This window comes from Corylus avellana, chromosome 4 (genome assembly GCF_965113065.1).
Source record: "Corylus avellana chromosome 4, dhCorAvel1.hap1.2, whole genome shotgun sequence".
Lineage (NCBI taxonomy): Eukaryota > Viridiplantae > Streptophyta > Magnoliopsida > Fagales > Betulaceae > Corylus > Corylus avellana.
Window position 1 is genome coordinate 8,748,518 of NC_142493.1, and position 12,887 is coordinate 8,761,404.

Sequence of the window (12,887 nt, forward strand, 5' to 3'; positions counted from 1 at the left end):
ATCATAATTCACTTAATGCACCAAAAAAAGTGTCTAGGAAGAAGCATGCATATGTGCATTAGTGCAATGCTAACTATATCTCCTTTTTTAAGCTCTAAACATCTAATTTCTACACTAGTTATTCTTCCTTACTTTTCCCTTTTGCATAAGTTTTATTATGTTCCTTCTTGTTGTCAAGAGGTGCAGGAATTTTTGTCTTGGCATTTAGAATCTGCCTAGCGTATACAATATTTATAGATATTCATGCACGTGTAATTTTTATTAGTTTTGTTTTGTGTTCACTTGTCATGTAATATGCAATTTGTAATTGAGTAATGCTATACACACACTCTTATTTCCTCACACCCATTGGTGGTTTTTAAAGTCTACTTCTACTTATATAAAAAAAAAAAATTGGTCTACTTTTGTTAATAAATGTTTTGAATGTTTGATTTGCCAGATGATGAAGAAGAATACGAGGAGGGTGGCGGAGGTAATCGATTTTTGGGATTTATGTTTGGAAACGTTGATAACTCCGGTGATCTTGATGTTGATTACCTTGATGAGGTAACCTTTTTCTTCCCAGGACGTAATCTATCATTTGTAGTAATACAAACAAACAAACAAACAACATGTGTACACCCATATAGATGTACTTTTGCAAATGCACGAAACCATTCGTATATACATATGATGTAGAACAGATTTTGGAACCTATCTATAATCAGTTATGTTATGAGCTTTAGGGTTTGACACTTTTGGTTTTGGGGCTTAGGATTGTGGACCAAGGGGCTAGGATTTGTAGGTTGGTTAAATGTTAGGGGTTAGGGTTTCTAGGTTGGTTACATCTTAGAAAATATAGGAAGAAGAAGCACTCATATCTTCTGTAACTTAAGCACTCAATAGTCCATTGTCAATGTGTGATCTCTTTTAAGTACAGTGAAGTAAATTTATATAGAATCTTTACTTTTCTCACCTTTTGACTAGATCTTTAAAACCATATAAGACTCCGCTCAATTTAATGTCGCATTGGGTCTCAAAAAATAAACCATGAAGTTCTTAAAATTGGAAAGTAGCATGCGTCGCAGCAATAAACCCCATCCTTCATCTCTCCAGCAACTTATGTAGTATACATGTGCTACTTATCAAAAAATGTAATATACATGTGCTATACATTATGTAGTACATGTAAAATTTGTTACCACATATTCATACATTTGTGTTACCTGTACATATCAGTTCTATGGTCTGTTTTGTCCTATCATATGGACCTTTTGAATAACCTAGCATTATGTGTTCGGGAGGAGGGTGTGACGTACCTCCTATTGCATTTTCTGCTGGCTTGGGATCTCTGATATGATAGTTGTCTTTGGATTTACCAGCATGGTGCATGGATGTATGAGGTACTGCATGGTGGTATGGTTTATTTGGCTTAAAAGTTATAGTTCCCTGAAAAGAACACCTCTTCCCTTCTGATTGAAGAAGTTCTTGAGAACACTAAAAGGGTGTCTGATGCTGTAATGGCCAAGAGGGGTATGTTGAGGGGCAACTAGTTCTCTTAGTTAAAGTGTTGAGGATGCTTATGGTGTAACACAACCTGTTTAGTGTCTGAGGCTGCATAGTTACTTGCGATGATAATAGTTAATCAGGGCTCTTTTCAATGAGAAATATAAGATTTGATAATGTCTCTGTAATTTATACACATTCTTTAGGCTTGTCCCCAACAAGACAGCGTAACACATTTCTCAAACTGCAGTTATTAACTTCAGTTTTTTCAGCTTCCTTCAAGAAACTAGTAACTGAGACAAAATTGCTTCCTTTTCCCTTTCAGCTTAGGGAAACCGTTTTCCTTCATTGGTGCTAGCTTTATCTTCATATTATCCTTCCATAAAGTATAAGTACTCTTTCTACTGTCAGGAATTGCACCACAATCATACTGCCTTGGTTTCCTAAGAGGATGTGACAAGCATCCATTCCAAATATATCACACCAAACCTCATCAAAATATATTTTCCAATTGAAAATGAAACCAGACAGCGAGTATCAACAGTTACCTCATTTCCTTTCTTGAACCAAGAAAGCTTATAAGGCTTTGGGTGCTTCTCTTGTTTCAGCTGCAGTTTCTGAACAGCTTTAGTACAAAGAATATTCTCACAGCTATCACCATCTATAATTAATTTGCACATTTCCCCACCAATGGTGCATGTGGTATGGAAAATGTTTCTTTGTAGCTAATCCTCCTCAACTTCTTGCTTCCGCTTTAGTAGGCTTTTATGAATAACCAATGCTTCTCCTGTATCTCCAAGAACAAGATCCTCATCAATTCCATCATATTGACTTCTTCATCAAAAACAGGTTCTCCAATATCTTTAAGAAGCTCTCCTTCAGTCATAAGTTGTTTTCCACTGTCCAAATGGCTACTAGAGGCTCGGTTACAGTCTGAAGATTTATGATTTGGATCTCCACACTTGAAGCAACGAAATCTAGAACGATTGCTCTGGTTTTGTTTGACTGAACCTGAAGCATTGACACTCTACCTGATGTTGTAGTTGAACCACAGGCGCCCCCACATCCTGAATTATGTTGGTCAATAACTTTCCCATGCATTTGAACACCCTGTGCTGCCTTGTGGGTCATAGGACCAATTCCTCATCTGCTGTTAAAAGAAATTTCCAGCCCCCTAGCTGGTTCTGTTTTGTTGTTTTTCTATGATCAAAGCACGCCTGATAGGCTTCTGATACATACCAAAGAAGCATGTAGATTGAGAGCATCTTGTAGGCTTTCCCTTATGCCCCCAACAAACCTTGCAACTTGTTCTTCATGCTTCGATAATTCATTTCTAGCCATGAGTTGATAGAATTATTTGATATATTCATCAACAGATCTGTTACCTTGTTGTAAATTATGAAAATGGTAATAAAGTGTGCGGACATAATTAAATGGTCGAAATTTCTTCCTCAGTTTCTTCTTCATTTTCGCCCAACTTGTAATTTTTCCCTTTTCTAATCTTTCTCCACCATGCAGAAACTCTTCCAGTTAATCTAATTGCAACCAATTTGACCTTTTTCTCATTTGGAATATTCTTGAAGTTTTTTCAACGATATTCAACTAATCAATGAATTCCTCAGCCTGTAAACTGCCGTTGAGTTCTGGTATTTCAAGTTTTATATTCATCTCCCATCTTCTGTCATCCCAAACTGGTGGCTGCGTATGCGGAGCGTGACCATAGAATGGGTTCTCACTGTCATTATTTAACCCTTCATCTTCTTCCATGGATCTGTAAGCTTCTAGTTTTGCTGCCTGCTGAGTAAGAAACTCAATCTGTCTCTTCCATTGCTCAACATCAGAGGTATCGGAATTGGGATCATCCGGCTGTCCTACAGGCTGTCTACCATGTCCTCAACCAGCCCTAACCTTAGAAAACACACCATTATCAATCCCACTAGCTCTGCTATCAAATGATGCAGTCCACAGTACACTTGTAGTGAATTATCTGATCAAATATTTCTTATGTAGCGAGTGTAGTGACTCAATTCTTGAAGACTCCTAGAGTCCCACTTTGAGATGTTACCCATATTGTTCGTTATTTTAAGCGAGCTCTTGGACTAGGTATACTACGTAAGCGAAATGGACATCTTAGAGTAGAAGTTTTCACTGATGCAAATTGGGTAAGTTTTCCCTCATATAGAAGATCTACCACATGCTTTTGTATATTATTAGGGGGTAATTAGTCACATGAGAAAGCAAGAAGCAGATTGTGATGGCACATTGTAACACTATCTTGCACTCTAGCAGAGAAAAAAACCTTTTGCTGCACTTGATTGAAACACGGGGGTTGAAGGTGGACCTGATTCAGAGGACTCTTACTATAGATTAACTTTTGTTCCAGCTGGCTTTTTGCCTGAAACGAGCAACTAACTTGTCCATCTTTTATCTCCTCTCTTTTTTTGATAGGTAATCATGCACATTTTATAAAAAAGTATAAGGCGCCCATAAGTACACCGGAAGTATACACAAGGACACTAAGCAAAAGATCAAAAGCAAGAAAGACAAAAGAAGACCCAAAACCCACAAAGCAACCCCAAACTGACACGGAACTCAAAACCCAACAACCCAAAAACCCAAAGAACTCTCCAAGAACCCACAAAACAAACCCAAAGCCCCACCAAAGAAGACCTTCACCCTCTTTTTTGTCTCTTCTTAATTGGACAATTTCTCTTCTAAAGTGGAGATCACGAACTAGAAAGAAGGCAGGCCTGCAGGCCCCTCAAAATCCTTTACGAAGATAGATTGATCCTATCTTTGTTTCATCTCTCCCATACCAATGCCAATAGACCGTATCTCATGTTGAGGCTATCCAATATCTCCTCTACCATAGTCTCGCAAAAAAGCTTTTAACTTGGAACCCAAATCAATGTTAGTCACCATCTTGGACTAGGAAAAGGAGTTATTTTTCAAGAATCTTCTCTTGGGATCTTTGCTCTTATACTGGACTGACATAGGACAGATTAGGAAACCCGTTTACATGTGCTTAGGTAGTGGGTTAAGGTTTGGAAATTGGGGTTTCAGGGCTTAGGATTGTAGAAGAATGTATTTATCATTTGTAGATTGCTTATAGTTTGGAAAAGATAGGATTTAAAGGGTGAAGATGTGCCCAAGTAGAGGACACAGGTTGCAAGAATTTGGTGGGAGCAGCTATATAGGGTAGGATTTGACTGATTGCTTGGTGGCTAATGGCTAGGTTAAAGAGTCTTATTTTAGGGTTTTGATACGGTAATGAAAAGATTTAAATTAGGTTGCAGAAGAGTTGAGAAGAGCGCTAAAATTGATGTTGTCCAGGGGCTGTGGATGGACATGAACAGGAAGAGAAAACACGCATGATATGCACTCAAGCCTTTTGTAATCCAACACTTTCAGTTGTTATTAATGTTCTCTTATAGTTATTTCCTTGGCTTACAATGTCATATTCATAGAATCCCTTAACCTTCCTTGTCCTAGTTGGACTGTGACATTATCTACGTTGAGATTCTTTAGCCTACCTTGTCCCTAAAGGACTAGGACTCCAATTAGGAAGCAACAAACTTCAAAAAACCTAACTAGCTATAATCCACATATACATGCCTGTTATTCAAGTAGATCCATATACTTTACTTATCAGTAAATTTAAGTAAGATCCATATGCTAGTAGAATAAGCCTTGCATTCACAATTATGGCCCACAATCAAGAAATTATGAGAATACCTTTGACTCCATAAAGTCCAAATATCAAATAAAATAAAATAAAATACTAAGAACCTATTAGCTACGGCAAACACGTATTCTTTGTGCTGAAATGTTTCTTGCTTTGTGTGAAGATGATTAGGATTATATTTCATGTCTAAGCAAGAAACCACTACTAGAATAGGGACACCTATAGGCAATAAACCTAGTAGCTACTGTTTGTCCATATTTTGAAGCTTTCTTTGTAAATTAAACCACCCATATCAAACCATGAGTATTCTACAATTCCTAAAGTATACACCTCACTTGTCCATTTATTCACTTTCTCGAAAATCTTTACTTGTGTGTGATATATTTTTTTTCATCTATCATGCTTTGCAGATTGGTTTTATTAGTTATCTTTCTATTGTAACATTGATGCTAATTAAACAATTATGCTTTTCAGGATGCGAAGGAGCATCTTGCTGCACTAGCTGACAAGCTTGGTCCCTCCCTGACTGATATTGATGTATGTAAATCTCATTCCTGATTTTTGGATGTAGGCCAAAATGGCAATATAGGATCTTTATTTTGGTTATTTGTGACCTATGGTTATCACATTTTGTATCTTTGTTTTTTGAGGGGAATATATTTGTAGTTTCATCTCTTCATTATTTATGACGCTAATAATGTTATCCAATTTCCAGTTGTCAGTAAAATCACCACGAACACCAGCTGATGCTGCTGAAGAAGGTGATGTTTCTATGCCTAGCAAAACTTTCTCATGAAATTTTTGATGTTCTGTTAGTATTTATTTTTCTTCAACTGAGTAAAATTTATTTTGAGTGACTTTTTGACTAGTCTGTTGTGGTCAAGTATTAGTATGTTGAGGCACACGAGATTTGGTGAAATTCTAGATCCTATTCTTATAGCCAATGAATGCCTTGATAGTAGATTAAGATCTGGTGAGTCGGATGTTATTTGCAAAATGGATCTTGAAAAAGCTTATGATCAAGTCAATTGGGACTTTTTGTTGTATATGCTGAGGAGGTGTGGTTTTGGGGAGAAATGGTGCTCTTGGATATCTCATTGCATTATTTCGATGCGTTTCTCGGTTTTGGTGAATGGCACTCCAACATGCTTTTTCAGTAGCTCTCATGATTTGAGACAAGGGGATCCCTTGTTCCCCTTGTAGTTTGTCCTAGTGATGGAGGCTTTGGGTAGAATTATTTATGTTGTTGTTAGTGGGGGGCTGTTGGTTGGTTTCTTTGTGGGTAATGTTGGTGGGTTTGTTTTCTCCCACTTTCTATTTGTTGATGATACCTTGATTTGTTGTGGTGCTTATCCAACTCATCTTTGTCATTTGTGATGCTTATTCCGTTGTTTTGAAGCTGCCTTGGGCTTAAACATTAACTTGGCTAAGTTAGAATCGGTTCGTGTTGCACATGTGGGTAGGTTGGTTGGAGTTCTAAGTTGTGGGATTTCCTCTTTGTTGGTAAAGTATCTCGGCCTACCTTTGGGGCCTTCCTACGAGGCCAAGCATATTTGGGACGGTGTTATTGTGAAGATAGAGTGTCAGTTGGATAGTTGGAAAATGATGTATTTGTCCAAGGGTGGTAGGATTACCCTTATTAAGAGCACCCTTGCCAATTTGTCTACATATTTCATATCCCTCTTTCCTCTCCCGCAAGTGTTGCTAATTGTACTGAGAAGCTCCAATGTGATTTTTTCTAGGGTGGGCTAGGTGAATAGTTCAAATATCATTTGGTTAGCTGGTTCAAGGTGTGATCGCTGCTCTCTGAGGGAGGGTTCGGAATTTAGAACTTTCTGGTGTTCAATTGTGATCTCTTAGGTAAATGGTTGTGGCACTATGGGATTGAGAGAGAGGCTTGATGGAGAGTAGCGGTGGACTCTAAATTTGGCAGTTCATGGGGTGGGTGGTGTTCTCTTAAGCCTTATGGAGCTTTTGGTGTGGGTTTATGGAAGAATAGTAGGAAAGGATGGGAGAAAGTTTCGTGTCATATCAGATTTGAGGTGGGGGATGGCTCCAATATTAGATTTTGGCATGATCAAAGGTGTGGGTATGTGACTCTAAAGGAGCATTTCCCCTATTTATTTGGTATTGCTTGTGCAAAGGATGCTTCTGTTGCGACTCACTTGGAGTTTTTCACTTGGAGTTTTATGGTGGCTCCAACCAATGGAATGTGAGCTTTGCTAGAGTGGCTCATGATTGGAAGGTGGATGCCTTTGCCTTATTTTTTTTCAGGTGTTGTACTTAGCTAGAGTGAGACGAGGAAGTGAAGATAAGTTATGGTGGATATGACCATGAGGTTTTGCGGTTTTTGAAGGGACAAAAGAAGCTGAATTCCATACATGTAGGCTGGGTATCATATCCTGAAAAATTCTGTTGTTCTACAACATAAAGCTGGTTCACTCTCTTGATGCTCCAGTTAGTGAGAGCAATTGTTGAGTGCTGATGTTAGTATTCTGTATTGGAGGTAGTTCAAATTGATACTAGGGTTGTCAAAGCTAGTTCTGAGTTCCAATGGGGTTGTCAAGGGCTTGGACGGTGGAGTCTAAGGAATTTAGGATGATGGTAAAGGATGGAGACACGGTGCTGAAGCTACAAGAGCGATGCAGGGGCAAGACGCATTGGATACGGTTGGAATGGAAAGATGCGGTTTGGCTAGCAAACATCTTCAATGAGCTGGAGATGGTGGAGGATTCAAGGGTCTTTAGGGATGAATCTAGTCGTAGTTTCCCACGTACTATAGCCCAGAAATGCTTCAATAGGCATGGGAGTTTTCTGGTTTTAGAGGAGTATGATGGTAGAGATAGGAGAGGAAGAGTCATGGTGCCAGAGGGCAGGCATAGGAAGGGTTGGGATCAGTTTCAGTCGGAACTGTGCATTGCCATTGATTTTGTTCAACCTTTTGTTGGGGACGCAAGGAAGGCAGCGACAGGGAAACAAAGGAGAAGCTTTTCAGAGGTATTGCTCTCGTCATCGAAACAGGTAGAGGAGCCGTTTGGGTCCTTCGCTGAGCCGATTGCAAGAGTTCCTAAATGGCTGTTAGGAGCTGGGACCAGTAATTCGTTTGGGAAATCCTTGCATGCTGACTGCCATGCTAAAGATGGTCATGAAGTTCAGGAGGCTGTTCCGGCGAAGGTTCCGGCGACATGGTACAAGGTGAACAGTCGTGCTAGCTGTGGGGTACAGCAGAAGAAACATGCAAGTTACGAGGAGCAAATCTGCGAAGACCATACTTCAGGATCGTCTGGGCAGGGTTGCGTGTGCGCAGGGGAGAAGGAAAAGTTGAAGAGATCACTGTTGAAGATTCAGGAGGAAATCAGGATCTGTCTTGAAGGTTGCGACGCACGCTGCTCTTGTAGTTGTGGGTTTGGATTATCTGGGCCTAAGACCCAGGCGGCCCAAGTCCAGTCGAGTGGTCAGTTGATAATTCAGGCCAAGGCCCATCCCAATCCTCCGACTGGACAGATGAAGGGGAAGGCCGTTGTTGTGGGAGCTGGACCCAACAAGGCTCTAAGCTATTATAGAAGGAAGGTTGCGGGTAAGGAGGGGGAATTGGGTGCGTTTGAGCCCAACACAGGACTGCGTCCCATCTCGAATTTCACGAGTTCAGGGGTGCCGGTCCTTTCTGTGTCACCGGCAGAGGCGCCGATGAAGGTCCCAGGGGCGCTGGTCCCTTCTGTGTCGCCGGCAGAGGCGCCGATGAAGGTACCAGGGGCGCAGGTCCTTTCTGTGTCGCCGGCAGAGGCGCCGATGAAGGTACCAGGGGTGCCGATCCTATCTGTGTCGCCGACAGAGGCGCCGTTGAAGGTTCTGCCGCTAGTGGAGGGGTCGAAGGAGGAGATTGCGGCTACGGACTGCGACATGGACGCCGGTAATGCTACGGTGTCAACCTCGACGACAGGCACTGTTGCTCAAGTCTCGGCGTCGACGCGGGTGTGCGACCCAGCCTCGGGTATTCTGGGTAAGGAGCCGGCGATTCTTCCGGTAGGAGTGCGAAGTGAATTTCTGACCAGTTCTGTCCTGTCGACACCCTCTGGGTCTGTTGCCGGTGCTCGCGCGATAGTGGGTAGGGAGCTGGCGATTCTTCCGGCAGATGCTCGTAGGGAGTTTCCGACCTGTTCCATCCTATCGACATTCTCAGGGTCTGCTGCCGGTGCTTCTGCGATATTGAAGAAGTCAGCAATGATGGGGCAGCCAGAAGTTCTGAAGGCAGGGGGGAATTTCGACAAGGGGGAGGGAGGAGGCTCAGGCCATTCGTTGAGTGTCAAGATGGGCAACATGGGGGAGGGGCTTAGTGCTGGCCAGTTGCAGTTCGATTGGCAGGGGGAGATCCCACCGGGTCTGGAGAAGTGGGATCTGCCAGGTTCGGAGGATCTTTTGTGGAGGCAGGGAGCTATGGTCAGTGTCTGTGATGAGAGTTTATGCTCTTTGGGTGAAGTCAGGTCAGGAGTTAGGGATTGTAGCTCGCAGGGTGAGTCGTTTGCTCCCGATTCCTTAGCCTTGGTGTCAGTTGAAGATCAGGAGCCTCTTACAGTGGAGTTCGTTACTCATTTTAGCAAGCTTGTGGGTGTCTCTTGTGATGGAGAAGCTGGGAAATTGGCTGAGACTTTTGGGTGTATAATGGCTGATAATGAGATCATTGATGAGGAAGTGGGAGATGTGGGAGATGCGGGAAAGGCCATGGAAGCACATACGGGAAAAAAAGGTAAGAGAGAGCTCAATAATCTTCTCTCCTCTGTTAATTATGAGGTGCACAGTGGAAGCTCTCTGAGGGATAGTAAAAAGGGGAGGGCTGTTCGGACTTTTTAATGAAGCCGAAGATCATTTCTTGGAATGTGAGGGGTTTGAATGATAGGGATAAAAGGATGAGGGTCAGAAATCTTCTTAGAAATTGGAAGGTGGACATAGTGTGTTTTCAAGAAACGAAGGTGGAGTTCATCACCAACAATTTTGTGAGGAGTTTGTGGGGGTGTCCTTATGTAGAGTGGTGTCATGTTCCTTCGAGAGGGGCTTCGGGCGGCATCTTGTTGATGTGGGATAGAAGAGTAGTTACGAAGGTTGAGGTTGCTTTGGGCAGATTTGTGGCGGCATGCTCTTTCAGAAACGTTGATGACGGGTTCATGTGGGCCTTTGCGGGGGTTTATGGTCCCAACAGAGACAACATCAGGTGTCTCCTTTGGGAGGAGTTGGTGGGTCTTATGAGTTGGTGGGATTTGCCTTGGTGTATTGGTGGGGATTTCAATGCCACTCTGTTTCCTAGTGAAAGGTCGGGGGGGGTATATTCTCGATCCGCAATGAGAGATTTTGCAGATTTCATTTCAGATCAAGGCCTTATGGATTTCCCGTTAGTCGGGGGGGTATCTACTTGGTCCAATAACCACTCTTGGTCAAGGCTAGATCGCTTCCTAGTCTCTCCGGAATGGGAAGCTCGTTACCCAAGTATGCGTCAAAAGAGATTGCTTCGGGTTTGTTCGGATCACGCTCCCATTATTCTTGATTGTAGTTGCTTCTTGGGAGGTAAGAGACCCTTCAAGTTTGAGAATATGTGGCTTAAAGTGGAGGGTTTTGTGGACAAAGTAAGGAGCTGGTGGGAGTCTTACATTTTCCATGGCACTCCGAGTTTTATTTTGGCTAAGAAGTTGCAAGCTCTTAAGGGGGACATTAAGAGTTGGAATGACCAGGAATTTGGCAATGTGGGAGGGCGCATTAAGGCGTGCATGGAAGATATAAAGGCTCTTGATAGGGTGGAGGAAGAGAGAGGGTTATCGGAGGATGAAATTGAGAGGAAGAGGTTGTTGGCCAGAGATTTGGAGGCTCTTCTCTTACAGGAGGAGATTAGTTGGAGGCAAAAATCTAGAATTCGTTGGTTGAAAGAGGGAGATAAATGTACGAAATTTTTCCACCAGATTGCTAATGCAAACAGAAGACATAATGCTATTGAGTCTCTGTCTGTGGGGGGCTCCACAACTTCAGATCAAGGGGTCATTAGCAATCACATTACCACCTTTTATGAGTCCCTTTTCTCTGAGAGTCTCAGCTGGAGACCGAGGCTAGATGAGCTTGATTTTGATATGTTGAATGCCGGAGAGGCCTCTAGGTTGGAAGCTCCTTTTGAGGAAAGGGAGGTGTGGGAGGTGGTGAAAGGTATGGATAGGGACAAGGCGCCGGGCCCGGATGGCTTTTCTATGGCGTTTTTCCAGGATTGTTGGGGGGTGATTAAGGAGGACATTATGGCGGTTTTTGCAGAGTTCCATGAGCGAGGTAAATTTGAAAAAAGCCTCAATGCTACGTTTATCTCCCTTATTCCGAAGACCAATGGAGCTTCCGATATTAAGGACTTTCGTCCGATTAGTCTTGTGGGAGGGACATACAAGATTGTTGCAAAGGTCTTAGCCAACAGATTGAAGGAAGTGATGGATAGGGTCATCTCTAAGCCGCAGAATGCCTTTGTTAAAGGTAGGCAAATTTTGGACTCAGTTCTTATTGCCAATGAATGCTTGGACAGCCGAATCAGATCAGGGGAACCTGGCTTGGTGTGCAAGTTGGATATGGAAAAGGCCTATGATCATATGAATTGGAAGTTTCTTCTTTATGTTTTAAGAAGATGCGGGTTTGGAGAGAAATGGTGTTCGTGGGTTGAACATTGCATTTCGACTGTGCGCTTCTCGATTTTGATCAATGGATCCTCTTCCGGTTTCTTTGATAGCTCGCGGGGCGTGAGGCAAGGAGACCCTCTCTCTCCTTTCTTGTTTGTTCTAGTCATGGAGGCGTTTAGCAGGATGATCAATGCCTCGATAAACAGGGGTCTCATCTCGGGTTTTTCTGTGGGAAGAAGAGAGTCGGATCGGGTTATTGTTTCTCACCTTCTTTTTGCAGATGACACTTTGGTTTTTTGTGGAGCAGACCCTAATCAAGTTAGAAACATTGGTGCATTACTCGTTTGTTTTGAAGCTGTTTCAGGGTTAAAGGTGAATCTGGCTAAATCTGTGTTGGTCCCTGTTGGTAGTATGAACAATACAGGTACTTTGGCAGGCATTCTTGGTTGCGGCTCAGCTTCAATGCCTTTGAAGTATTTGGGTCTCCCGTTGGGGGCCCCGTTTATGGTTAAGGCCAGTTGGGAGGACATGTTGGAGAAGTATGCTAGAAGGCTGGCCCCATGGAAACGGCTATATCTGTCTAAAGGGGGGAGGGTTACTCTCATCAAGAGCACCTTATCCAATCTTCCCACCTATTTTTTGTCTCTATTTCCTATCCCTGCATCTGTGGCGAATCATATGGAGAAAATTCAACGGGACTTCTTATGGGGTGGGATTAATGATGAGTTTAAGTTCCATCTTATTAGTTGGAACAAGGTATGTTCTCCGATCTCAGAGGGAGGCTTAGGGATTCGGAATTTGCGTCTGATGAACAAGGCGTTGTTGGGGAAATGGCTGTGGAGATTTGCTCTTGAGAAAGAGGCTTGGTGGAGGAAGATTATAGTGGCAAAGTACGGCGAGGTTTGGGGTGGTTGGCGATCCAGGGAGCCTAGTGGTTCACACGGGGTGGGGTTATGGAAGAACATTAGCAAGGGGTGGAGGTCGTTTCATTGCCAGATTAGATTGGTTCCTGGGTCTGGGTCCAATATCAGGTTTTGGGAGGATATCTGGTGTGGTGACAGGTCTCTCAAGGATGCTTTTCC

The 12,887-nt window shown here is 42.6% G+C and overlaps 1 protein-coding gene across 2 annotated transcripts in view; it reads left to right on the forward strand.

Annotated features, from left to right (window-relative positions):
- Positions 1-12,887, forward strand: part of HAF01 (HAC13 protein (HAC13)) — a 63,310-nt gene that overhangs the window by 3,584 nt on the left and 46,839 nt on the right. For both annotated transcript variants that reach the window (XM_059589369.2, XM_059589370.2), the window contains exons 3-5: positions 440-546; positions 5,645-5,707; positions 5,886-5,931. In XM_059589369.2, the coding sequence (XP_059445352.2) occupies positions 440-546; positions 5,645-5,707; positions 5,886-5,931 (216 nt within the window). The remainder of the gene's footprint in view (positions 1-439; positions 547-5,644; positions 5,708-5,885; positions 5,932-12,887) is intronic.